We start from the raw sequence: 26,281 nt of genomic DNA, 5'->3' as shown, positions 1-26,281 counted from the left end.
AATTTCGTAAAATGTTGTAAGATATTCATCCAAGTGACAACAATAAACAGAGTCTGATTTAACTAGTACCACATACACAATGTTTTCATATTTTGTCAGACACATAAAAACATTCAGGGCAGGGAGAGAAGCTAAACTGAATCCAATTGAATTTCTTAAATTTCTGCTAAAAATGTTGGTTGATCTTCATTCTAAATTACAAGAGTAAACTATCTGATTAAACTAATACTACACAAACTATTACATTGTCATATTTTTGTTGAGAAATACCCTAATTTCCGGACTATATAGCGCACCGGATTGTTAGCCGCACCGGCCAAATTTGACAAAATTTTAGAAATGAATCCACATACACTCACCGGCCACTTTATTAGCAACACCTGTCCAACTGCTCGTTAACACTTAATTTCTAATCAGCCAATCACATGGCGGCAACTCAGTGCATTTAGGCATGTAGACATGGTTTAAGACAATCTCCTGCAGTTCAAACCAAGCATCAGTATGGGGAAGAAAGGTGATTTGAGTGACTTTGAACGTGACATGGTTGTTGGTGCCAGAAGGGCTGGTCTGAGTATTTCAGAAATTGCTGATCTACTGGGATTTTCACGCACAACCATCTCGAGGTTTTACAGAGAATGGTCAAAAAAAAAAAAATATCCAGTGAGCGGCAGTTCTGTGGGCGGAAATGCCTTGTTGATGCCAGAGGTCAGAGGAGAATGGCCAGACTGGTTCGAGCTGATAGAAAGGCAACAGTGACTCAAATAACCACCCGTTACAACCAAGGTTGGCAGAAGAGCATCTCTGAACGCACAATACGTCGAACTTTGAGGCAGATGGGCTACAGCAGCAGAAGACCACGCCGGGTGCCACTTCTTTCAGCTAAGAACAGGAAACTGAGGCTACAATTTGAACAAGCTCATTGAAATTGGACAATAGAAGATTGGAAAAACGTTGCCTGGTCTGATGAGTCTCGATTTCTGCTGCGACATTCGGATGTTAGGGTCAGAATTTGGTGTCAACAACATGAAAGCATGGATCCATCCTGCCTTGTATCAACGGTTCAGGCTGGTGGTGGTGGTGTAATGGTGTGGGGAATATTTTCTTGGCACTCTTTGGGCCCCTTGGTATGATGAGTTCACTGTACTCAAATGGCCTCCACAGTCACCAGATCTCAATCCAATAGAGCATCTTTGGGATGTGGTGGAAGGGGACATTCGCATCATGGAAGTGCAGCCGACAAATCTGCACCAACTGTGTGATGCCATCATGTCAATATGGACCAAACTCTCGAAGGAATGCTTCCAGCACCTTGTTGCATCTATGCCACGAAGAATTGAGGCAGTTCTGAAGGCAAAAGGGGGTCCAACCCGTTACTAGCATGGTGTACTTAATAAAGTGGCCGGTGAGTGTATATGCCTTACCTCACTATAAGCCGCAGGTGTCCATGTCTTAACATTGGATATTTACATCGATGTTATGCAAACATTTTTGATTGATCGAAAATAATATTTATTAACGTATTAACACGTATCAACAGCACCAACTTGTGTTGTCTGAATGCTTAAAAACTAACTTTAAAAAACAGGTCACCACAAAGATATACTGTATAATCCACTTTACCTTTCCTTCTAAATTTTCCACCAATGTTTTCCGCTATATACATACTAGTATGTATGCATGCCTATATACAGGTAGTCTCCGGGTTACGTTAGCACACATATTTACACTTATATTCAAAACAACACACCTTTTAACAATAAAACGCCTTACAAAATACAATGTTCAAACGTCCATCTCGTCTGATCAAAATGTAAGTTTAGTAGATTAGATTAGCCAAATTTGCCTAGCAAAAGTCCGCTATCTTAAACGCTACAAATGCTAACGTGTTTACAATTTTCATAGCAAATCACTTACAAATAACTCCACAAACTGTAGCTCTGAACTTAATTACAAATGCATAAACAAACATATATTATCTGAAAAAACATACAGCCTTATGTGGGCTAAACAAGAAGGCAGCTGTCCTGTATCAATGTCAGACGAGTCTCCTACTCAGTCATAGAAGCCAAGGTGACAGTTTAGCCACACCCAACGCTGCCACCAGAGGGCAGTGTATCCTCCATCATTAAACAAAACACAAAATACTTTTTGACTTTTTGGATTTTTTTTTTTTTTTAAGCGGTTGATTCCAACTCACATGGAAATTAGGATTATGTCACCAGCGTAGGAACTCGTTCGTAACCCGGGGACTACTTATATATATATAAAATCAGATGTAGTTTTGGCTAAGCAAAGCAAAGGTGCTAGTCACATGATTTGTTTTAAAAAATAATTTTGACAATAATTAAAATACTTTGTAGGATTCTTATTCATTCCATTCATTTTTATTGGTTTTTATTGCTTTACAACTTTTTAAACAACATTTTACCAGCTACCAGGTCTTTATTTTAAATTCATATAGAGGAAAGTTAATTCCATGCAGTAACATTTTTGGGCCATGGAGTGGGGCAACGCCACAAAATTCAACTTCAAGAACAGACATCTCATCTTTCAAGGTAATTTAAAATAAAAATAGAATAGAGAATAACAGGCTGAATAAGTGTACGGTATGCTAACGTTACATAATGCATGAACAACGATCTGAGAACGTGCCAGGTATGTTCATGTAACATAGCTATTTAGAGTTATTTAGATAACAATAGCATAAAGAAAATACTAACAAGCAACAATGATATAATAATGCGTTAATGATTTGACGTACAAGTCGCTCCAGAGTATGAATCGCACACCCGGCCAAACTATGCCTATGGCCTAACTGCGACTTATGGTCCAAAACACAGTACATTTAGAGGACAGCAACGGAAAGTAAGTGAACCATTTGGAATTTCTGCATAAATTAGTTGTAAAAATGTTATTAGTAGGACTGTCAAATTTATCGCGTTCATATAATTAATGTTTTTAATTAATCATGTTAAAATATATGACGCAATTAATGTATACACAGAATATCCTGTTCATGTGTTGCCTTAACACTTTACAATGGTGACTACTACTGACAGTCATGGTGGCCCAACTTCCCATCATGCATTTGGGCAGAGCAGAAGACATTCTTTTTCTTAATATAAAATTACTATAGCTTGTACTCAAATGTATTGTGACCGCACATGAAGTAGGCCTGGCCAGGAAGGAGCTTGAGACGCCAAGGTGTCCAACCAAAAGTTTTTTAATCAGAAAAAACTGCAGGTTTCCCCAAAAGAAAATGGCCAAAATGTGGCACAAACAGTAACAAAGCAAACATTCATTCATTCATTCATTTTCCATGCCGCTTTTTCCTCATGAGGGTCGCGGAGGTGCTGGAGCCTATCCCAGCTAACTATGGGCAGTAGGCAGGGGACACCCTGAACTGGTTGCCAGCCAATCCAAACAATCAACCAAAATGTCTCAAAATGGCAACTTAGGTCTGTTCTCCTCAAAATACTAAAATGTCTTAAAATGGCAACTTAGGTCTGTTCTCATCAAAATACTTTCTTCCAAGTGTTTCTGTCAATCTCCTTCCACCTCCCTCTTCGCTTCGTCTGGTCGTCTCTTATATTGTCCTCCAGACCAGCTGCAATTAAGTGGCTTAAGCAGCCACACCTGGAGGTGTTGTGCGACATGCTGGGAAATGTAGTCTTTGGGCTGGCGGCCATTTTGACTGGATTCTTCAGCTCCGGAAAGAGAATGTAACGGCCCTCCACTACCTGCCCCCGCATGATGTCACAGTATCTTTTAAGAACTACAAGTCTTTCTATCCGTGGATCCCTGTAACAGAAAGAAAGATAATAATTTTAATGCCACCTTGTGGATCTATTGTTATAACAAACAAATACAGTACCTATGTACAGTATGTTGAATGTTTATGTCCGTCGTGTGTCTTATCTTTCCATTCCAACAATAATTTACCGAAACATATGGCATATTTTAGAGATGGTTTGAATTGCGATTCATTACGATTAATTAATTTTTAAGCTGTGATTAACTCGATAAAAATTGTAATCATTTGACAGCCCTAGTTATTAAATGTTCATCAAAATTGCACGAGTAAATTTCTTAAAGACCATGCAGATAATTTTAATATTTTTAAGGTGTCTAGGAAGGGTCAGGTTTTCAAATTACAGCTTCAAATGAGAAATGTAAAGGCTGACTAAGTCCAAAAGCAATGAAAATGTCTCAAATAAACTTGTGATTGTTTTGAACGCAAGTCAGCAATTGAACTTGGCCAATCGGCAGTGGTGCTGTTGCAACGGGAGGATTAGGCTAGGCTCGTGCCAGTCTAGTTCCTCGTGCCACCCCTCATCCCTTGGCATGGAGGGGACCCGGTGCATGCCCACCGCCTTCCCCCAGTTGGCACGCTAAGGTGAACAAGCCTGTGATTGATGGGCGCGGCTTCAACTCTTCGAAGGCCTACCATTCCCCTTCTTTGGCACCGGTCCCCATCGCCTCATCTCACTCGTGCCAAACCCAGATCTGCTGGGGAACATCAATTACAAAAAGGGGGCCGCCGCCCCTCAGTTTCCCCTTGTGGCTGTCTACGGTCGAGCTAGGGGAGGCCTCAGTAGGCCGCGCTGTGGATGGAAGGGTTGCGGTAATCGCCTTCCCAAAGGCACAAGGTTCAAGTTAGGATTTGAAAATAGGGTTTCAAGACTAGGGTTCCAAATATGGGTTTGTAAACAGGATTAAGGTTTCAAATTAGGGTTTGAAGCCCAGCCACAGTAGTGCGGCGTGTGACGAGCAGGTCCTAACGGTTGGTGGGAAAGACTCCCCTGAGAGTCGTGAGCGCGTCGGCTGGCACTCGCTCAGCTGCTCGACTGGGCTCAGGTGCGCCGTTTGGATGGTGTCTCATCCACTCGCTTAATGACGTCGCTCGGAGAGAAAAAAAATGTACACATTGTTAAAAGGCGGCATTCATCACCACGGGTCGATTAATGAGGCGCTTCGGAGGAGGGGGGGCTGGTGAGGGAAGCGCCCACCCGGACAGGGAGGGCTCGTACGCGGCAGTCAGGCGCCATCTGGAGGATAAGCAAGACATTACATTACGTTCAAGTCTAATATAATGTTATTTGTTATTTGTTAATGTTATATACTGTTACATACTAAATGCAAATTTAAGAGCTCTAGTTTTACCAGCATTAAAAAATAAATGAATATTTATTCTTTATTGTCATTGTATACAGAGCAATGAGATTTGAAACTTCGCCATATCTTGCACCACACAAAACTAAAGCAAAAGTACAGTAGGGCTAATACAAAAAACAGTATATTATAGTATACACTTACAAAATAAGTAGAGAGAAAAATAAAGAAAACATGAAGAACGTTCCAAGAACTTCAGGTTCCAAAGATCAGACAGCTTACTTGAACTGCTTGTAGCTACATTTCCTTGGGTGACCAAATGTCCTCTTTTGTCCGGACATGTCCACTTTTCACGTCCGGTCGGATTTTATAAATTCATGAAAATGTCCGGTTTTCATTATTTTTCACGGGACCAATTAGCGTGTGTTGAAATTGACTGACGCGTTGCGAAGAATGCTACGATACTGCGCTGCCTGTGACGAGTTCCCAGAGAGCCTGCCCAGTTGTTAAGACTTTTGTCACGATCAATACGTAAATAATCAAATGCTCATGTACTCAAAAGAGTGATTAAATCGAAAATACCTTTTTTCTACTCTGGATACAAATTCGCACATGCGTGCGCAGTCACAGGCTTGCTTTATCATGGCGTTAACTGTCAATTCTCATTCACAAACAAACTCCGTCCCAACAGGAGCTCACAGGCTATCGATACGTACACTTGGTAAACTTACTTTTTGGCAACTGTTGACTTCTGTTGGAGCTTTGTACTGGTGTGATCACTAAAATCCCGTTTGGTGTCGCATCGTTGGGCTGCTGATGATTGTAAACTTTAATAGCAGTGTTTGATTTTGCCTTGGCTACCGATGCTCGCTAATAGGGTAGCTGTCAGTGAGCTAAGCCGCGCTAGGCATTATAGTAAATTCCAGTTTTTCTTTTTTTTTCGTTTTTATTGTTTGATTTTTTTTTTTTTAAGAATTATAAAGCCTATTGCGTAACCTCTGACAATTTGAATTTTGTGTTTGGTTATATACTATATGGCTATAATTTTTTTTAATTAAATTTTTTTTATCCAGACAGAGGAGCCACACTTTAAATGTATTAAAGTGAAATAGGCATTTTTGAGTGAACCTCGAGTAAAATTCAAGTATCTCGAGGCCGGAAGTGTCCTCCTTTTTGGAAATCAAAATATGGTCACCCTAACATTTCCAGATAAAGTTCCTGTAATTTTGGGTTGTGGTGACTATTCCAAGAGGACATTTTCAAGTTAGATTCCATTATCACGAAGTTCTCGGAACTCTACGTTTCCTGCAACAGTTTGAAGCTGCATTTCTATTTTGGTTGTTTTGGTTGTGGGGGCTAAAATTTCACAGAAAAAAATCTATCTAAATTTTAAGTTCCAGCAACTTTAAAACAAAATTTCCCCTCAAATGTCTGTAGCAACGATTACAATGTTTAATTTTAGTTTTGGTGACCAAACATTCTTTGAACCGTCTATATAGATAGGCGGAATGGAGTAAAAGGTCTCTTGAACCGAAATTTCCCACTCTAGGAACTTTGAAATTAACGGTTTCATCTGGCCATATATCAATTCTAAATGACAGTTCTCCAACCTGCGCTTTTTGGGTGCGCATTACGGTAATATACGGAAGCCCGAATGCATAGTAGAGTTGTTGTGGGCGGGGCAGTGTCAGGGACCGCGAAGCAGACAGACACAATGGCGGCGGGGCCTGGAGTAGTGATGCAGCGCAGTCCTGCAACGGAGCTTTCTCACCCGGCTGCGCCGGCGGCGGGGCAACCTCTCGGGGAACGGCTGAAGACCGAAGAGGTCACCGGTAAGCGTGATATACGGCAGGACCACTTATCCATCACTTTGTCCTCATTGGTTAGCCTGGCGGAGCTAGCCTGGGAACGAAAGAAGGCTAACACTAAGTTAGCCATAATGTAGCTTGAGATAAACATTATTATTTTGCGGGGGCAGTAATTATTTCTACGCAGTATGCTACTCTGGTCTGTCTAAAGCAGGTCGGGTGGACGATATGTTGCTATTTTTGTGTTGTAACATAGGAATACATGGTGAGCAACCTGGGAGCTTGTACAACTTCAGTACCTCTGTAAATATTAGTAACTACGTAGTAGTAGTAGTAGTAAGCTGTTTTGAGTTGACAATAGGAGTGTGTTTTAGATGGCAGTGATGATATTTTTTATGTACAGCAAGAAAGAATATTTAAAAATAATATGAGATACCAAAATAAAAAATGTAATAAACATGACTTGCATATATTGTGCAAAAATACAGTAATATGAATGTGGATATTAATTGTTGAAAGTTAATTGATATTCTCCCATCATTTTAGGATAGTTAAATGACAATTCTTTTACAAATATGTTTGGGTTTCCCTTGATTTGTTGGATGAATTTTATTTCTGCTCGTACCAACAGCTTCAACAGTATGAACTAGGGCTGCAGCTATCGATTATTTTAGTAGTCGATTAATCGATGAACTAGTTAGTTTGAATAATCGAGTAATCGGATAAGGAACATGAAAAATTAAAATACCTGAGCTGAGCCACAAACGGTCTAAAAAAATAAAATAAATAAGGATCCGTGTACATCGAAAGGAAAATTGGCTAATTTACACTGCAAAATTCTGCTAGCTTAAATGCTATAGAATCCTAACGTTTTTTTTTTTTTTTTTTTTACAATGCTCCTAACAAATGGTTCAAACATATATTCCCACAAAAAACGGCTAAACATACGTATAAACTAAATTACGAATGCATTAAAAAACAAGAGCTCAAACAAAAACTTTGGTTATGTTGGTCTGAACAGGGAGCAGTTGGATTGAGCCATGTGAAATGAGGCAGACCAGAGTGTAGTGTATCCACCATAATCAATAAAACGAAATGCAAACACTTTCAGACTAAACCATAACAATGTCACTGTAATTAAACATTTTTTTTCTAATCAAATACTCGAGTTAATCGATTAATCGTTGCAGCACTAGTATGAACTAAACATGTTTCTTTGTAGATAATTGCAAAATAAATTTTTGCATTTGTCAAGACGTAGTACATCTTAAACCAATCAACTATAGTGGTACCCTCTACACACGAAGTAAATTCGTTCCAGGACGTATTTCAAGCTTGAGTTTTCCATAAGAATACATTATAATTCCATTAATTCGTTCCACAGCCCGAAAACCAACACTAAATCCTTAATAAATACTGCTGGTACTATTGGAAATAGCAATTACATTGAGCAAAACAAATGAATTATAAATAAAAATTGGTATAAAAATAGTAACAACAATAATAATAATATCTGTAATAATGTAAAGAATTGGGTTCTAATGTGGCGGATGAGTTTTAGTGGTGTACATGAACGCACCACGTGGCTGATGAGACAGCGTCAGCTGCAGCGGACAGTAAGAGTTTTGTGTTGCACAAGTTTTGAAATAAATGATTAAAAACCTGACGAAGCTGGCTATTTGTTTGGCGATGTTACAACTTAAAATAATAATAATTGTCACCTTAACGTATAAAGACTGGCCAATGGAGGTCGGAGGAGGTCCATCGAGATCATAGACATTTTACGGCTGTATTGTCGAGGCAGTTCACGGACGAGCAAACCACGCTCATATGTTGCCATTATTTCCATCTTCATTTCAATGGTAAGCTTCACCTTTTTTTCACCACCTGCACTAACATTCTTGGAACCCATGTTGATTTCTCTCACAAGAAAATCGGAAGTGCGTCCGTCCTGAGGGAAAACAAAGAAATGGCGGCGCTGTCGTAAATCGTTGTATTTCATGCGTGTCGTCGGAAGTAGAAACAAATGGCGAGCCAAATTTTACGTCTGATGGCGAAAAGATCGTGCGGCGAAGCGATTGTATGTCGAGGTATTTCATTTATTTTGCGTCACTGGATGAGCCATCAAACTCGTCTTGGCCTCTCCACATCTGTTGACATGTGCTCATTGTTCAGTTTGTTGACCGCCCAGTCTTATTGGACAATCTATAAAAGTTGAGCTGTTTTCCAGAATCTGAGAAGCAGAATCGCATGACTGCCTTGCTGGAGAGGCTTCACGCCAAACACAACGCGTCGCGGCCATGGCAGGAGACCAGCAAGGTTGTGCGGCAAGCCATGGTGAGACATGCGAGTCTATATAATTGTGATTAAAGTGCTGCCTTGACTTACGTCGATTTTTCTGTCTCCTTTGCAGGAGAAACGTGGGATGATGAATACTGGTGGTCACCAGCTGCTCCTCACCTGTTTGGAGACCCTGCAAAAGGCGCTCAAGGGTGAGAAAACCATTTAAAAGGTCTGCAATTTCACCACAATTAAATGATTCTTTTTTCCCCTTTGTTTTTCCAGTCTCATCTTTGCCCTCCATGACTGATCGTCTGGAGTCCATAGCGAGACAAAACATGTGAGTGTTCACAATTTCTGGGTCAGTGCAGAAAATGTTATACAGTAGGAGATATAGGTTTGTGGTGTTTTCTGCCTAGGCTGGGCTCCCACCTGAGCCCCTCTGGAACGGAGTGCTACATCACGTCGGATATGTTTTACGTCGAGGTGCAACTGGATGGCGCTGGTCAGCTTGTGGATGTCAAAGTGGCTCATCAGTGTGAAAATCCCACTGTGAGTTTTAGGAAAAATAAACAAAACAAATCTTTCTACAAGATGCTTTTCTATATGATATGTATAAAAAAAAATACAAAAATATTTCTTACAGAGCTGCCCTGAGTTGATTCAACATCTGAGGTAAGCTTAGAATTTGCCTCTGATATCCACTAGCTTATAAACTAACTTAATTTTGATGTGTCTTCCAAAAAAGGGAAAAGAACTTTGAGGAGTTTTCCAAACATCTTAAGGGGCTAGTTGATCTTTACAAGCTCCCTGGAGACAAGTGCGTAATAAAATGACATTGAATTTTTTCGACACAGCGTCGCTATACGTTTTGATTTTTGTTTTTTGTCTTTTCAGTAAACTGAAAACAAAGATGTATATTGCCTTGCAGTCCCTGGAGCTGGATCTCACCAAGATGATGCACATGTTTCGGTGAGATGGCATGCCTTGCTCCCATAAATATGTGATTTAAAAAAAAAAAACTGAGGAATGTCAGATTTAAAGGGAACCACGGAAAGAAAGACTTGTAGTTCTTGAAAGATAAAAATTAGTATGAGATATAATAATTTGATATTCAAACTCCTCTTAATGTTTTCGTTTTTATAAAATTTGAAAAATTAGTAGGTCGCCATTGTTGTTGACGACGCAATGCTGTGACATCACTGGGCAGCGCTGCCATACTTCCACAGTGTCACTTGTTAGCTACATAAACATTGCGTTGGTTCTGCCCTTCCAAGTTTAACCCGATAGATACTTCATAAAACGAGCAGCAAAAGCAATTCAATGAAAGTCTCGAGCGGGATTCGAACCTGCGATTCCCATGCTCCAGACGAGCACTTATAGGACTATACTTCTGTTGACGTTAGAATCATAATTCTCCTTATAAAGCAATTGCAACCTACATTTGCTGTCTGAATGTGCGGTAAACCTGAAAGGGAAACCCAACTGAAAAGAAAGTGCAACTGGTATGACCACGGATTAAAAAACGCGGCTCACTTCAAACAGCAAGCAGACAACAAGAACATAGGGATTGCATAAAAGGGTTTATTTAACACACAAAAAACACGTGATTGGAAAAAGGGAGACACAAAAAGAGTCCGTGACAGTAGGCCGGCCTCAATTTAGAAAAAAAAACCTGAGGGAAAACCGCAGTGAAAGCCATACAAATGAAAAAAACAAGGCAATGATGCCACTAACAACAAAGGGATATACAAACTGTCACGTGGCAGCAAGTCAATACAAGCCGCCTAGGATCGGTTTAAAGACTCTGCTGATGAGATGGAATTGCATGCAGGCACAACATTGGGAACTGATCCCACATCTCTGTAACAAAACAATCTGACCAGCAGCAGAATGAGACAAAATCATGCCAGTCGTCATACTAGCTTCGCTTGGTAGCTAGCACATCTTGTCTCCTAGTCCAAGCCAACTGCGTCATCACCCCAAGTAGGCCTGAACAATATTGGAAAAAAAGATTTTTGGGGGGTTTGCGATATATTGCGATATTGTATTCCGATATTAAAAAATACAGTGATACCTCAGCTCACGAACGCTTAAGCTCACGAACTTTTCGCCTCAAGAACATTAAATTTGCGAGCATATAGTCTCTGCTGACGAACTAGTTTTCGGCGGACGAACCAATTCACGCGGTCGAAAAGCGCCACGAGAAGCTGACGCAAGCTCACGGCGTCCCAGTTCGTCCCCTCACTTTCGTTGAGTGCGGACGTGGTTTGTGTTTGATAGACATTTTGGACCATATTGAGTGTACTTTTGCTATTATGGGACCGAAAAAGAGTTACCTACAGTCCTTATGGAAGGTGACTCGTGTTACCAATTCGCCCTCGACTGGTAATTGGCGGTGCTTTCAGTTTCCCACCGTAGTGAGAAGTGGACCGGCGAGTCACGTTGGCTCGTTGTCGTCGGTTGTCTTCGGTTCGCCCGATTTCCTCTCCAGAAAGGTGGCGGCGTGCATACAAACACCCAGAGGCGTCGGATGGCTTTTTATGGGCACTTTTATTAACAACCAAAAGCATGTGGGGGGCACAGCAGTGGAGTCTACGCTAACTGCGCACTTTGCCGGTAACACTCTCCTTCCAAACAGTAACTCCCTCCCTCCCTCCCTCCTCCTCCCACTCCATTCCATCAAGCCATCAACTACCATCACAAAGGTAAATAAAACGACTTTATTATACAGTACAGTTTATTTCTTTAATTATAATACAATAGCACATTCATTATACATAAAATAAGGTATATTTTTGTGTAGTTTTAAGGCTTATTTAGTAGAAAATTATGTTTTATGGGGACCTGGGAACGGATTATTCTCATTTTAATGGTTTCTTATGGGAAATAAATGTTCGGAAGACGAACTTTTCGCCTTACACACACTTTCTGGGAACCAATTATGTTCGTGAGCTGAGGTATCACTATATATATTTTCAAAGAAATTTTCACTAGATGACTTGAATAGCTGTTTGGAAAGACTTTGGATGACTCACCATGACCACAGTGTACAGTATTGCATCGGTTTTTTTGCGGTTAATAGGGACCAGAACCTACTGCGATAAGTGAAAAACGTAGCACCCACCCCCCCCTCCACCCCCCCAATTTTTTTTTGTGTGTGCTCAATGTATTTATTCAGATTTAGCATTGGAAAAAGATACATACAGTGGGTTCTCCCCACTGTATAAGACATGGTTTTTTCTCACTTTTTTTCCCAAAGTAGGATTTAAAAATATATATATATTTATACATTTTAATAAATGTTTTTTAAGCACTTCAAATGTAATAATTATGATTAGTTCTAAACATAACTGTCCCACCGAATCATTATTAAACAAGAACAAAGTACTGTCGCAGAAAAATGCTTGGCTTTATTAAATACTTCTGTTTACCTAACTTGACTTTGACTCTTGGAGTGACATGAAGAAATTACAAACTCCTTATGATCACTTCTGGCGTGTATTTTATATGTCTCAAACGCCCCACCCCCCACACACACACATACACCCACCCACACATTCATTCCAGCCCGCGCTTCCTTGCAGAAACTGTCTAACAAGTTAAACGATGATTGACACATTGCTGCCTGTGTGAAGTCTGCTTCTTTGGCAAGATCAAAGACATCAATAACTTTAATAAGCGAGTGCCGCAGTGACTGACAGCTGGGTGAGGGAGGCTGTGCGAGCGAATAAAGCAAAACAAAGGTTTGTGGATTGGAGGGGGGAAAAAAAAAAAAACTATCGCACGTCCTTGCAATGGGACTATCGCGCATGCGCACATCGTGATGGCGATGTTTAAACGATATATTTTTCAGGCTTAACCCCCAGCGTGCATTGCGTGCGTAAAAAAGCCTACAAGTCTTTCAGTCCGAGGATCCCTTTAAGATTAAAAAGAAATTGAGAAATGTCAAATGTAAGTAAGGTTGTTCCGATCATGTTTTTTTGCTCCCCTTCCGATCCCGATCGTTTTAGTTTGAGTATCTGCCGATCCCGATATTTCCCGATCCGATTGCTTTTTTTCTTTCTCCCGATTCAATTCCAATCATTCCCGATAATTTTTCCCGATCATATACAATTTGGCAATGCATTAAGAAAAAAATGAATACAATTCGGACAAATATATACATTCAACATACAGTACATAAGTACTGTATTCGTTTATTATGACAATAAATCCTCAAGATGGCATTTACATTATTAACATTCTTTCTGTGAGAGGGATCCACAGATAGAAAGACTTGTGACTTTGTATATTGTGACTAAATATTGCCATCAAGTGTATTTGTTGAGCTTTCAGTAAATGATACTGTAGCCATGGCCAAATGCATGATGGGAAGTGGAACCATGACTGTGCGTAGTGCTACCAATTCATATATCTTCTCTGCGTTGGCAAATAACATAAGGTGTAAGAAAAAGATCAAGTACTACCTTGCTTCCCCACATTGCTTCCCATGATATTCCCTATCGTAGGGAGAGTGATTGTAAGGCTTTAGCCAATTAAAAAAGGCCCCAAAGGCTGTCAAAATTCACTTTACTCCTTTTATGCTGACTTTTATCTCTTTATATAGGTAAAAGGGCGCCATTATAGAGTGAGCGTTAGTGGGTCGTGCAGCGCATGCATTAATTGCGTTAAATATTTTAATGTGATACATTTTTGAAAAAAATTAATAACTGCCGTTGTTGGGATAAATTTGATAACCCTACCTTAAGCCTAAACTAAAGACTCTGGGTGAGTGTAACATATTATGTCTGTAACGTTAAATACAATTAGAAAATGATTTAATTTAAAAAAATTATATATATTTAAAAAAGGCATGGCCAATATTTTTTTGCCGATTCCGATACTTTGAAAATGACGTGATCGGACCCGATCGATCGGGACATCTCTAAATTTAAGAATTGGGGTAAGGAATAGCTGTGTCATTTTGCTTCAATCATAGAATATTTAAACACAATTTCGTTCTTTGTTAGGCTAGCGACCAATGCCAATGCCGTCGAGACGATTCTACACGGCAACGTGGGCCTTCTGACAGCTAGGAGTGGCGGTCATCTTGTCACTCTTCAGTGCTACGTTTCGCCATATGACATTTTCGAGCAGGGAATGGGCGTGCACATAAACATGGCGGATGCCAACGGTAAGCCAATCAGGAAAAAGTTTTGTTTGACCCTTTAAAAAAAACATACTGTAAACTGTTTTTATAGTCCCAAGCACGTTGGGCATTGGTGTTTCCGTCACCATCGAGGGAACAGCCAATACCTACAAGCTCCCCATTGCGCCGCTCATTACTGGATCCCACGCAGTGGACAACAAGGGGTAAATTCTGTCTACGCTGTAACTGAATCAAATAGAGTGTACTGGTAGCTAAATTCGGAAATTTTTCAGAACACCTTCCTTTTCCACGGTGACCAACTCCAACTGCGTGGACTTGCCGGCTTGTTTTTTCCTTAAGATGAATCGGCCAATGCCGTTCTCTCTGTCCTTTATTCTCAGATTGGGAAATGCTACAGGTGAATTTCATAAATATTTTTAGATCCTACAAACAATTTCTCATCAGGAACAATTTGATTTTATTTTTTTTACAGCTATCCCTGTGTTTGAAAACCCCCCCAACCTGTCTGCTCTCTACCAGCTTATTGTCCAGAGTGAGCTTCAGAGCCCAGAGGAAGGGGGCACAACGCTGCCGCCCTCCCATAGTATGCACTTCTACTCTGTAAGCAGACACTCATTTTTGTCCCCTAGCATAGTACTAGGAGTTGACTAAAATCTTCACATTTTAGTTGAAGATGTTCAATATCTAATGTATTTGATTTCTGCTCCAACAGGTTCTACCAGACCAGCAGCACTGCTACTTCCTGAACGGCGACGCCCCGGTGCAGGACGGCCATTCCCTGCAAGGTGCTCTGGTGAGCAAGATCCCCTTCCGCCATCCGGCTCAGGTGCCCCTCCTGCTGGACATCATTCGGCACCAGGCGGCCTACAACACATTGATAGGCAGCTGTGTGAAGCGAACGTTCATTAAAGAAGGTAGGGGTGAAGCCATTTAAAAAAAAATTTTTAGGGCTGTCAAACAATTAAAATTTTTAATCGAGTTAATCACAGCTTAAAAATTAATTAATCGTAATTAATCGCAATTCAAACCATCTCTAAAATATGCCCTATTTTTCCGTAAATTATTGTTGGAATGGAAAGATAAGACACAAGACGGACATAAACATTCAACATACTGTACATAATTACTGTAATTGTTTATTATAACAATAAATCCACAAGATGGCATTAACATTATTAACATTCTTTCTGTTAAAGGGATCCACAAGAAAGACTTGTAGTTCTTAAAAGATAAATGTTAGTACAAGTTATACTAATTTTATATTAAAACCCCTCTTAATGTTTTCTTTTTAATAAAATTTGTAAAAATTTCTATCAAAAAATAAACTAGATACACACGAGTTTTAAATTAAATTAGAACTCAAGCCAAATGGTGTGTTTTGTCCCTCGACTGACGCCATAGTTTCCTCTTTACTAGTCCATCCATTGTAATTCACGTCATTTGAGTGCTGACTTTACAACGTTCTTGACCTCTGATAGTTTGTATATTGTGAATAAATATTGCCATCCAATGTATTTGTTGAACTAAAAAAATGTTTGAAAAGAGTTTGACCGAAGTCTTGAGTAAGTTCTATGTGTTTGTTGCATAGCTATTTTGATTGGGAATGCCAGTTCTCTTTGCACTGTTGTTTATCTGTGTGAGAATAGGGCCTCATTAATACAGATTGAAGCGCTTTTCTTTTAGTTAACATTATTTTTTTGAGATATTATTTTTGTTGTGCTTTCACTAAATAATACTTATGTTTGTTGTGAAGGAGTTGCCGAAGCTTATGCCAATAAACGGCGCGGTCCAATGAATGCCTGTGTCCATCCGCCTTTTGTAATATTCTGATATAGAATTATCCGAGGCACCTTGAAGTGCACACGGCGCCAACATGTTGTTTACGCACATGATGCGGGAGTGAGTTAGAGTTACGGCCTGCCGAGAGCCGTAAGCTGTGTTAATGTTGAAGCTCAATGTGCTAATAAAGAAACAAACTGCCAGCACGTCGCGTGTGGTATACCTTTGTTAAGAAAAAGCACAAAACAAGACACCTTTCTCTCCCTCTTAGCTCTCAACTGCGTCATTGTAATCTGTTTGAGGCAATGCATGAGCAAGTCATTCTGCGCATACGTTAAATATGTTAAATATTTTAACGTGATTAATTTAAAAAATGAATTACCGCCCGTTAACGCGTTAAATTTGACAGCCCTAAAATTTTTTATTAGAATTTTTCATCTGAATTTTTAAATCATTTTTTATTTGGCCATCAGACAATATTGGCTTGCTGCAATTTGAGGTCTGCCCTCTCACCGACTCGAGCTTCAGTGTCTCGTTCCAGCATCCTGTTAATGAATCCTTGGTCTGTGGTAAGCTCCCACCTAACGCTAACCCTGATTCGATGTTCAGTGACCCATACGCAGGTTTTAAACACTACCCCATACCTATCCATAACTTGCCTTTTTTCCCCCCCATTTCAGTGGTAATGGACGTGATTGACTCCAGACAGGTGTCCTGCAAACTATATAAGGGGCTTTCCGACGCATTGATCTGTAATGACGACTTCATCACTAAAGTGGTCCAGAGGTATTTGCCACATAAGACACTTGTGTTCATACTAATTAGTAGGGCTGTCCCAATCGACTAATTTTCTCCCGATTAGTCAGCCGGCTATTATAACGATTATTCGACTAATCTAATAATGTTTTTTTTTTTCTTACTAATTTAGCAATGAGATTTTTGTTGACGCTTATTAATTCACAAAAACATTTTCGAACACTTAAATGTTTTATTAGAGTACAAATAACCATGTAAATAAGTAATTTATATGACGAACATGACGTGCTTTTATTTTGAAATGTTCTCCGGAAGTACGTTCACTAAACCGCTAACCGTAAGCTTTACACACCGCAAAAAAGTGCAATTTTCGTCATTGCATGTGGTGTCAGTAATATATATTTTTTTTCATTTGCAAATGGTGTTAACCATCGGTTTTTCCTTTTTGAAGTGTCACCTTTTAACCGCAACTGCCAATGTTTTGTAGCAGGCTAAAGTAGGTTGTCTTTTTTCCCCATTAGCCTCAATGTAGCACTGCTAACATTAACAGTGTTTAACTCATTCACTCCCAGTCATTTTCACCGGAGCAACCCTTCGCTCCCGGCCGTTTTACTGTATTTTGGCTGATTTTGCAAGGCCCACAGAAAATTCTGTTGTATTGCTATATAAACATGGTACCCACCAAAAGAAAGATTAGACACTCTTCTTTCAGCAGGAAAAAAAAGTTAGTTCATATCTTTTTCCATTGTTTAGAAATCAGCATTGGAAAATTGCTCAGTGTGAGCAATTTTCCAATTTCTGATGAAAAAACAGAGAAATTGAGCTTTTTGCAAAAGCATATATCTCAAACATAACTTTGACTTTAACACAGCTATTTTTTGCTTTTGTGACATCCCAAACATCTGAATAATGTTTTCCTTCTACAAAATAACATAAACAACAAGACAAATAGAGCTTTTGATAGCAAAGTAACAATATATCTACACATAACTAAACTATTGAACTGAGAGATGACGCTGTTGTGGCCGCTGCTGTATCGGCAGACGGGGTAAATTTTACCCTCATCGCCGCCTGTCTCATCGAGATAGATTTTTTTTTATCTTTCTTTTGTAGAGACCACTACCTCATAACGGAATTCACCTGGGGAACTTGTTTGGGCCATGTGCCTTGTGTTTTACATAATTCTCCACATTTTTCTCACACTCCTTACTTCTTCCAACTTCCGTTTCCTGACTATTTCTCTTCATTCATTTCCTTTCATGGTCCGATATGAGTTCTTACCAAATGCGCTACTGCCCTCCAGTGGCCAGTTTTATTGCTTTAAAATGGATTTTGAGCGTTGTGCTTTGCTTTGGAGCGAAGTTGCATCAGTACCTAGAGATGTCTCTTGTGGGAAAAAAACGTAAAAGACATATAAATACATTTTTGGGACTCTGAAACAATTAAAAATAGAACGTATTTATACATTTTTGGGAGCAAATGAGTTAATATAGATGTTTTTTCTTATTTTGTGTGTCTGAACTTTAATTCTATGGCATGTTGATGACCAATAAACATCTGTGGAAGGAACTGGAGTCTCATATGCCATCAACACGTACGTGTACACACACGCACAAATGTATGCATGGTGGCAATAAAACACAGCTGTGAAAATTACCGCCCTCATTTTTATTTACCGTGCGATAAATGGACTTATTGCATATTGTGACCGGCTTAGCAACTTCAATATCGTTAGTGAGATGGAATTACGATCTGCCAGCTTTTTGTCTCTTGTCGTCTTCCAAAATAACAACTGCTTTGGGTGTTGATTCATGACCGACGTGCAGCCTGGTATGCAAGCATTGGCATTGAAGAGACAGGACACAACAGTGTACCCTCCTTTTTTTTCTTTGAAATAAGTCAATGTTTTTGCCACTCTGGTGTACTTTTTTGGCTTTGTGCCACTTTCCCTGCATGTATAACCGAGCGTCCGACATTCTCAACTTTCCACGCATATATTTTTTTAACCCTTCATTAACTGTCAACGGGATTTTGTGCTCGTGACGCATTTACGTCATCGATGACGTCGACTAGTCGGGACAGCTCTACTAATTAGGCTAGTTTTTTTTTTTCAGACTAAACCTTGTTGCATGAGTTGATGAAGCTGCTAAGATTAGAAATCAAGCATTTGTTGTGACAACCAGAAGAGTTGCGATTGATTTCTGTCGCCTTTTCTTAGGTGTATGTCCATTCCTGTGACAATGCGGGCCATCCGGAGGAAAGCAGAGACAATCCAGGCAGACACTCCGGCCCTGTCTTTGATTGCACAGACTGTAGAGACCATGGTAAAAAATAACCCACCGCCATCCGGCAGTCCCTCTTACAACATTGCAGGCGGAGATATGGCAAACACAATGGGCCTGTTGGGACTTACCGGGGGCAGCACACCCACCGGCGGAGGACCACCAGGTGGGCCTAATTTTGCCGGGCCTATCACGTCTCTGTTTGGGATGTCTCGCAATGAAAGACAGGGATCCGAGTGCCAAGCCCAAGGTGGGCAACAACAGCAGGTGCAACAACAACAGCAGCAACAACAACAGCAGGGTCAAGGCCATACGGATGACTATAGTAAAGTGACACAGAACCCAATCCTGACCAGTCTTTTGCAGATAACAGGAAGCGTAGGTTCCAGCCCTAGCTCCCAGAATGCACCTCCGCCTCACCAGACTCCGCCGCCAACATCGTCACCTGCTAGCAACACCAAGAATCATCCAATGCTCATGAATTTATTGAAAGACAACCCTTCGCAGGAGTTTGCCGCCCTCTATGGTTCAAGCCCACTTGAGAGGCAGAATTCTTCATCCGGGTCACCTCGTACGGACAGTATGGGAAGCTCCTGCCCAGGAGGAGTTGCAAAAGGCAAGAAGAAGCGACCACGAGTGCCAGAAAAGGGGGGGGTGCTGCCTGGGACTCCTGGTGCGGGTGCAGCGGCTGGCGGTGGCTTAGGCATGAAAACTCAACAGCCATGTTCCATGCCACACCACCAGCACCACGCGGTTACGCATGAGGACGATTTCCACCGCGAGCTCCTCTCCATGGACGTCGATGCATCTCAGAACTCAATTTTTGACGTTAACTTGGCGGGAGATGGGTTGGACACGCCCCACAGCATAACTCCTGCCCCAAGCCAATGTGGAACCCCACCCTCTGGTCCCAGCATGCCTTATCCGCCGTCTCACATTCAGGCTCAGCCACCGACAGGCGCCGTACCACCCCGCATGGTGCGCCTCTCCAGCTCTGACAGCATCGGACCTGATATCACGGAAATTCTATCAGATTTGCCTGAACAAACCGGTAAAAACGGCAGTGGAAGCCAGTGCGCAATGGGTGGGAGCGGGGAAGACGCGGGCCCACTGGGGACGCCTATTCGCGACTCCTCAAGTTCAGGACAGGGCAGCGCCGTGTTTGACTCAGCAGACATATTCAACACCAACAGCAATGAGAACCCGTTTACAGATGCTGCAGACTTGATTGCTGAGGCCGCGGCCACACCAACCAGCGATTCTTCCTCCACTAACTTCTTCCCCGACGCCGCTGACTTCAACCCTGAACTTTTAAACTCTGGTCACGGTCTCTCCCAGAACTGCTTTGAAGACAGTTCCCCGAGCGCTGATGGAGACATGGATCTGGGCAAGGGTTTTGGCGGCAGCAGTCAGCAGAATACGCCATCAGGTACGCCTCAGAATCCCACACCTCACGGACAAAACACCCCGGAACCCTCACTAAAAGACCCTTTTGACATGGGAATGTTTTTTGGAGGCAACAGCGGCACTGGCAAACCGCTTCTTGGGCAAGCTCCGGATTTGGGAGATACTCATTTCGGGGGCTCCCAGAGTCCGCTCATGATGGCCATGGGGTCGGTCGATTTCAAAAGTACAGAGTCCAAAGCCAAACAACAGAGCCTCATGCGCCAAAAGGATGAAAATGGCGGCAGTGGAAGTAGCGGATCTGGAATGGGAAGCATTTCCGCAGATGGTAAACAGGTGAAACGGAGCAGGACTCCATCCAGTGAGGGGAAGTCCAAAGATAAGCCGCCTAAACGGAAGAAATTAGACCCAGACGGGAAGTCGCCCTCTCACAGCTCAGGCGGACGACCGTACACGCCTCCCAGCGGCGGCTCTGGCTCCGGGGGGAGTTTGAGCGGTGGAGGCTCCAAATCCCCTGGAAGTACAGGCTGCTCCCAGACGCCACCCGGCGGGGCCACTCCTCCCATTCCCAAGATTACAATTCAAATACCTAAAGGCACAATAACCGGCGGGAAGACCTCTTCCCATAGCGGGTACACCTCTAGCAGCTCGGCCTCAAGCAGCACCGGCGGAACGGGGGGAACCAGCAGCAGCAAAAGCCACCATTCCCATTCCGTTTCTGGAAAGATCAAGTCCAAGGAAGGCTCCATGGCACAAGGCAGCAGCTCTAAGTCTGCAGGTGGTGCAGGGATCAGTGGTGGTCCATCCCAGTCAAAGGGTTCTTCACAAGGAATGAGTTCCGGAAAACAGGGTTCATCCCCAATCACTAAGCATGGACTTTCTGGTGCAGGAAGCAGCGGAGGTGGGGCTAGTAACAAGATAAAAACTCAGGGCGGTAAGCCTCCTGGCTCCTTGATGAATCCCAGCATTAAGCCAAACATCTCCCCTTCCCACTCCCGCTCAAACAACTCTGGTGAAAAACTGTCTTCCCCTATGAAAATCCAGCAGTCCCAGGTGCCGGGAACACCGCCTTCCTCGAAAGCCAAATCCCCAATGGGCTCAGGAAGTGGCAGCTCCGGAGGGTCCAAGTCTTCCTCCAGTGGAGGTATGAGCTCCCAAAAGCCAATGGGAGGGACCTCTTCGGCTTCCACATCCTCGTCCTCTAACTCCTCGTCTTCATCTGGTTCCATGGGCTTCTCCGGAAGCTCTCAGTCTCAATATAGTGGAGGAGGTGGCGGAGGTGGGGGCAGTGGAAGTGGCAGTGGTGGGAGCAGCGGTGGTGGGGGTGGCAGCGGTGGTGGGGCATGTCAGAACAATTCTAACAACCCAAATGCCAAAGGAAAGAGTCCAAGTCGAAACAAGAAACCCTCTCTCACAGCGGTCATTGACAAACTAAAAAGTGTGGGCGGTGTGGGGGAGGATGGTTGTGAAGTCGGGCCGCCTGGGGGCCCAAGCGGATCCGGGCCCCCGCCTGGCAGTGTCCCCAGCACCGTCCCTCCTTCAAACATGGGTCCCGTCAAGCATGCAACATCCTCCCAAAGCGGGGAATATAAGCGGGAGAGGTCCGATAAAGAAGGGAAGGCAAAAGTGTCTGTTTCAGGTGGGAACAGCGGTGATAAAAAGCTAATGGACCCTAAAATGGGAGGCGTTAGCGGGACCGGCCTAGCCAAGATCATCATCAGCAAACCCGACGGAGGCTCGCCCAGCATTAAGGCCAAAGTCACCCTGCAGAAAGGCGGCGAAGGCCCCGGCGACTCCATGCGGCCGCAGATCAGCAGCCTGAAAGCCTCGCCCCTGTTCAGTGGCTCCACTCCCAAACACGACCGCTCTTCCCCGAGCCACAGCCGGTCACCAGGCCACACACCACTCAACCACGACAGCGAGAGTGAATCGGGCAGCAGCTCTGTGGCCGAAAAGTCCCACCAGAACAGCCCCAGCTCCGATGACGACCAGACACCGCGACAGCTCCCAGCGCAACAGGACTACATGTGTGCCGTCCCGCTCGGCTCCGGTGAGAAACACAAGAAGCACAAAAAGGAGAAGAAGAAGAGGGAGCGCGAAAGGGAGCGCGACAAAGAGAAAAAGAAGTCTTCCATGTCCTCCGGGCCGTCATCGCATCCCATGAAGGCGGACAGCTGGTCTCGATCTCCAATCTCAGCCTCGGATTCCTCTTTGTCGATGCTGTCCTCTGAGCGGCCCTCGCGATCCAGTCCCATGTACATAAGGAATGAAGATGACGATCTCATGGACTCAGCGCTCACTGGCAACCTTTAATGTCACTGTTTGATCTTATCCATTTGAACCGAGAGGACTGGTCATGTTTCAGTGCCATTGACGGCAATAGACGAATGATTGCTGTCAGACCTCCTAGTCCAAATGGATTGGACGTCTATCGACATTAATAGCAACAAATGAGTTAATGAAATGAACGCACATAAGTCTCTATGGAAGGATGCAAGGGCCACCTTGATATTCTTTCATTGTCGGTAAAGGTGTATAGAGCAATTATATATACTGTATATATTTTACAAAGCAGATACGTAATGAAGCTAAAACAAAAAAATAAATCTTCTAGCTGACTTGCATGTCGAGCAAAAAGCGAAGCTAACATTTGCTATTTCAAGGCCAATCTTACAGCCAAAACAAGGAAGTGAAAGATTTTTGAACAACTTACCGTACTCTTTGACAAACTATGTTACTATTGTTTTTTCTCCTTTCTACTGAAAATTTATATGGGGGAAAAATCTGCATTCAAATCCACCACAGTCTGTATTTGTGGCGCATGTATCTGCAAATAGCTGAGAACAGCTCCTGCTGAATGAGTCACTTGCAACTTTTTAGTGTTATTTAGCATACATATATTTTTGTAAACTTTTAATTAACCTCATTTAACTGCTATTTATTCACATTTGAACATGGTGACTTTGAATATGCCGTTTCGTTTTTTGGAATGGTGGGGCAGACTTTGAGTATTCACTACACCATCACTCAAATACCATTTTAACTTTTAATTCTAACCAGGATGTGTATATCTATTATCTAACAAAAAATGTTAAAAGAGTGACTGGTGCGATTAGGATGTTTATTTTTTTTATAAACACCAACAACAACAAAAACTTGTTTATGTGGGGTGATGCTGTTTTGTTAAGCAATTGGTTCTACAGGTAATTCCTTCTCCCTGGATTGCTAATTAAAGAAGTGTAGGTTTTCATAAGCGTGGATGTTGGTTCTCGCCATTTTTGTATGTGTTCAATAAAAAAAAACTGAATTTGTAAGAACGTATTAACAATCTATTGTCGTGTTTATTTCAAGGGCGTAGGTTTGGTCTCAACATTGGTAGGAATGATATTACAGCATAACCTCCATGTACAATTTTTCCTTGGGATGGGACATTAATACCATATTGGCCCGAGTATAAGACGGCCGTTATTATAAGACGACCCCCTCTTTTTCAAGACTCAAGGTTTAAAAAAGAATTTTTGAACACCAAATTATTTTTTATACAGAAAAGAATTGCAGTACATCCGAAACAAATGATTATAACAATTAGAGGCGTGCGAAATTTCCGATTCATAGATGATTTGCGATTCGGCCGTGGAAGATTCGAGAACGATTCATAAACATCCAAATTCCGATCATTGAATTATACCAGTTAAAGCGGAAATAAAACAGTCCGCGCGGTCTTTGGGACGCTGCGGTCTTCGGAACGCAATGAGAAACGGACCGAGAGTAAATATCTTGTTCAACTCATGCCACTAGATAAAAAACAAAACAAAAACAAAAAAACAATCATACCTGGCTGCGGCCGACAGCCGCTACAAACAGAGACCGGTTGCTAGTTGCTACAAACATACGGCAACATATGGCTATGGTAGATATCACATATTGTAGAACTAGATGTGAAATGACAGTAACAACAGTGTTGGAACATATACAAAGAACTAGAAGCGAAATGACAGACTTGTCGCCATCTTAAAGCAGTAGATTTCTCTTGAAGGCTTTTGTAGCGAACCTAATTACTTTTTATCTAAAATATCCCTAAATCGGCAAAATCTTGACTTTAATCTATCTTTAAATTATGAAACAGTTTAAAACATTGACATGTCGGAACTAGACAGATGGGAAATTATGGAATAACGGGAACAATTTTAACAACAGTTGATTCACAACATTAAATTTACTGAACGTAGTTTAAAGCTTTTGATACAGAATGGGGACTTGAGTATTTTATTTACTGTTTTTAACTGTTTACTTGATACTAAAATAGTTTGGTTTAGCCTGAGAGGATTTTTGAACAATTTTGGAACTAGTGTACAAAACATTAAAAGTGTGGTGGAGTGCATCAATAATCGATTTATAATCGAATCGGAGCCTCTGAATCGTAATCGAATCGTTAGGTGCTCAAAGATTCCCAGCTCTAATAACAATATATTTGAAAGAAAAAGCATGTTATTTTGCCTTATTCAAACCTTAATATCTGAACATTTAAATATGTAAACTAAAGTGCAATCACATTCATAAATGAATGGCTTCTGGTTTTTGAAACGTAAATAAACCAATCTATTGTGATAACTGAATTAACCATCAAAGTGAAGTCTAACTAACTAGTCTTGAAACAAATCTGAATAAGGAAAAACATTGCAATGAAATAATGCAAACTGGTTAAACTAAAAAGAGTAGCTGAGATCTGTCATGACAGCATCGCTTCAATGATATCTGGTGCCATCTAGCGTCGTGAATGGGGAGAGTAGCTGAGATCTGTCATGACAGAACATCGCTTCAATGATATCTGGCGCCATCTAGCATCGTGAATGGGTATAATGTCTTGCCCGCGAATATGAGACGACCCCCTCTTTTTCAGTGTTATTTTAATGCAAAAAAAGCCGTCTTATATTCGGGCCAATACAGTGATACCAAACAGATTGGATGAACAGGGTTCAAGGCTACATTTGTCACGAATATGAACCTAATTAATTGATATGCTAAATCAGGGGTGCCCATTATGTCCATCACAATCGACCAGTCGTCCGCAACGCTAGTGTGGGTAGCTCGCGGCATCCAAAACCCTTTTTTTTATTTTTTTTATTTATATAGTTGATTATGGTGTATGTTGTGTTGTGTGAGCAACATATGAGGTTATGCAGCACCTGTCTCTTTCAAAGCAGCTTCTTGCTCACGTTTTTCTGATTCTATAGTTTGCAGCAGAGTTCACTATATTTCTCAGTTTAATTAACATCAACAGTAGAAACCACAAACAGAAGGACACTTCTAAGCAGCTTTCTACTCGAGTTTTGCAGGTTAACAAGTTCAAACAGATTAATGTTATGCAAACTCTGATGCAGGTCGGACTTTCAGCAGCAAAATTAGTGGTGTGTTTCCCACCTCCACAACATTGGTGTCTTTTTAAATTACTTACTGTGGCTGCTGCTGGCCGGAAAAAAAAAAAACTTCTATTATCCCTCGTATGCGGAGGAGGCGGCATGTTCTTGACCTGTATTTCTGTCCAGGTTGTGTGAGTATGAGCGTGCATGTGTTTGTTGGGGGTGGGTCAAATCATCAGCCAATCAAACGTGCTTTTTTAAATTACCTACAGTGGCTGCTGCTGGCCGAAAAAAAGCTTCTAATATCCCTCGTCTTTGAAGGGGGCGGAGGAGGCGGCATGTTGTCGA

General features: G+C 41.8%; 1 protein-coding gene across 1 annotated transcript; it reads left to right on the top strand.

The window, feature by feature from the left end:
* Window positions 1–6,803: 6,803 nt before the first annotated feature.
* Window positions 6,804–24,546, top strand: med1 (mediator complex subunit 1). The gene is made up of 16 exons (XM_057825804.1): window positions 6,804–6,944; window positions 9,151–9,257; window positions 9,334–9,412; window positions 9,486–9,540; window positions 9,620–9,752; window positions 9,847–9,875; window positions 9,949–10,020; window positions 10,098–10,172; window positions 14,213–14,376; window positions 14,444–14,555; window positions 14,625–14,749; window positions 14,825–14,952; window positions 15,065–15,266; window positions 16,605–16,700; window positions 16,812–16,917; window positions 19,106–24,546. The coding sequence occupies exons 1-16, from the start codon at window positions 6,827–6,829 to the stop codon at window positions 22,884–22,886; spliced, it is 5,382 nt and encodes a 1,793-aa protein (XP_057681787.1). The 5' UTR covers window positions 6,804–6,826; the 3' UTR covers window positions 22,887–24,546.
* Window positions 24,547–26,281: the final 1,735 nt, after the last annotated feature.

The sequence above is a fragment of the Corythoichthys intestinalis genome, chromosome 21, assembly GCF_030265065.1.
Source record: "Corythoichthys intestinalis isolate RoL2023-P3 chromosome 21, ASM3026506v1, whole genome shotgun sequence".
In the NCBI taxonomy this organism is placed as follows: Eukaryota; Metazoa; Chordata; class Actinopteri; order Syngnathiformes; family Syngnathidae; genus Corythoichthys; species Corythoichthys intestinalis.
Note: the sequence above shows the minus strand (reverse complement) of the source record. Positions and strands in the feature narration are given on the sequence as shown.

Coding starts and splice junctions, on each gene's coding strand:
- med1 (XM_057825804.1), top strand. CDS start 6,827: ATGGCGGCGGGGCCTGGAGTAGTGATGCAGCGCAGTCCTGCAACGGAG. Junction 14,377..14,443: donor AAACATGGCGGATGCCAACG/GTAAGCCAATCA, acceptor CTGTTTTTATAG/TCCCAAGCACGTTGGGCATT. Junction 16,918..19,105: donor ATCACTAAAGTGGTCCAGAG/GTATTTGCCACA, acceptor GCCTTTTCTTAG/GTGTATGTCCATTCCTGTGA.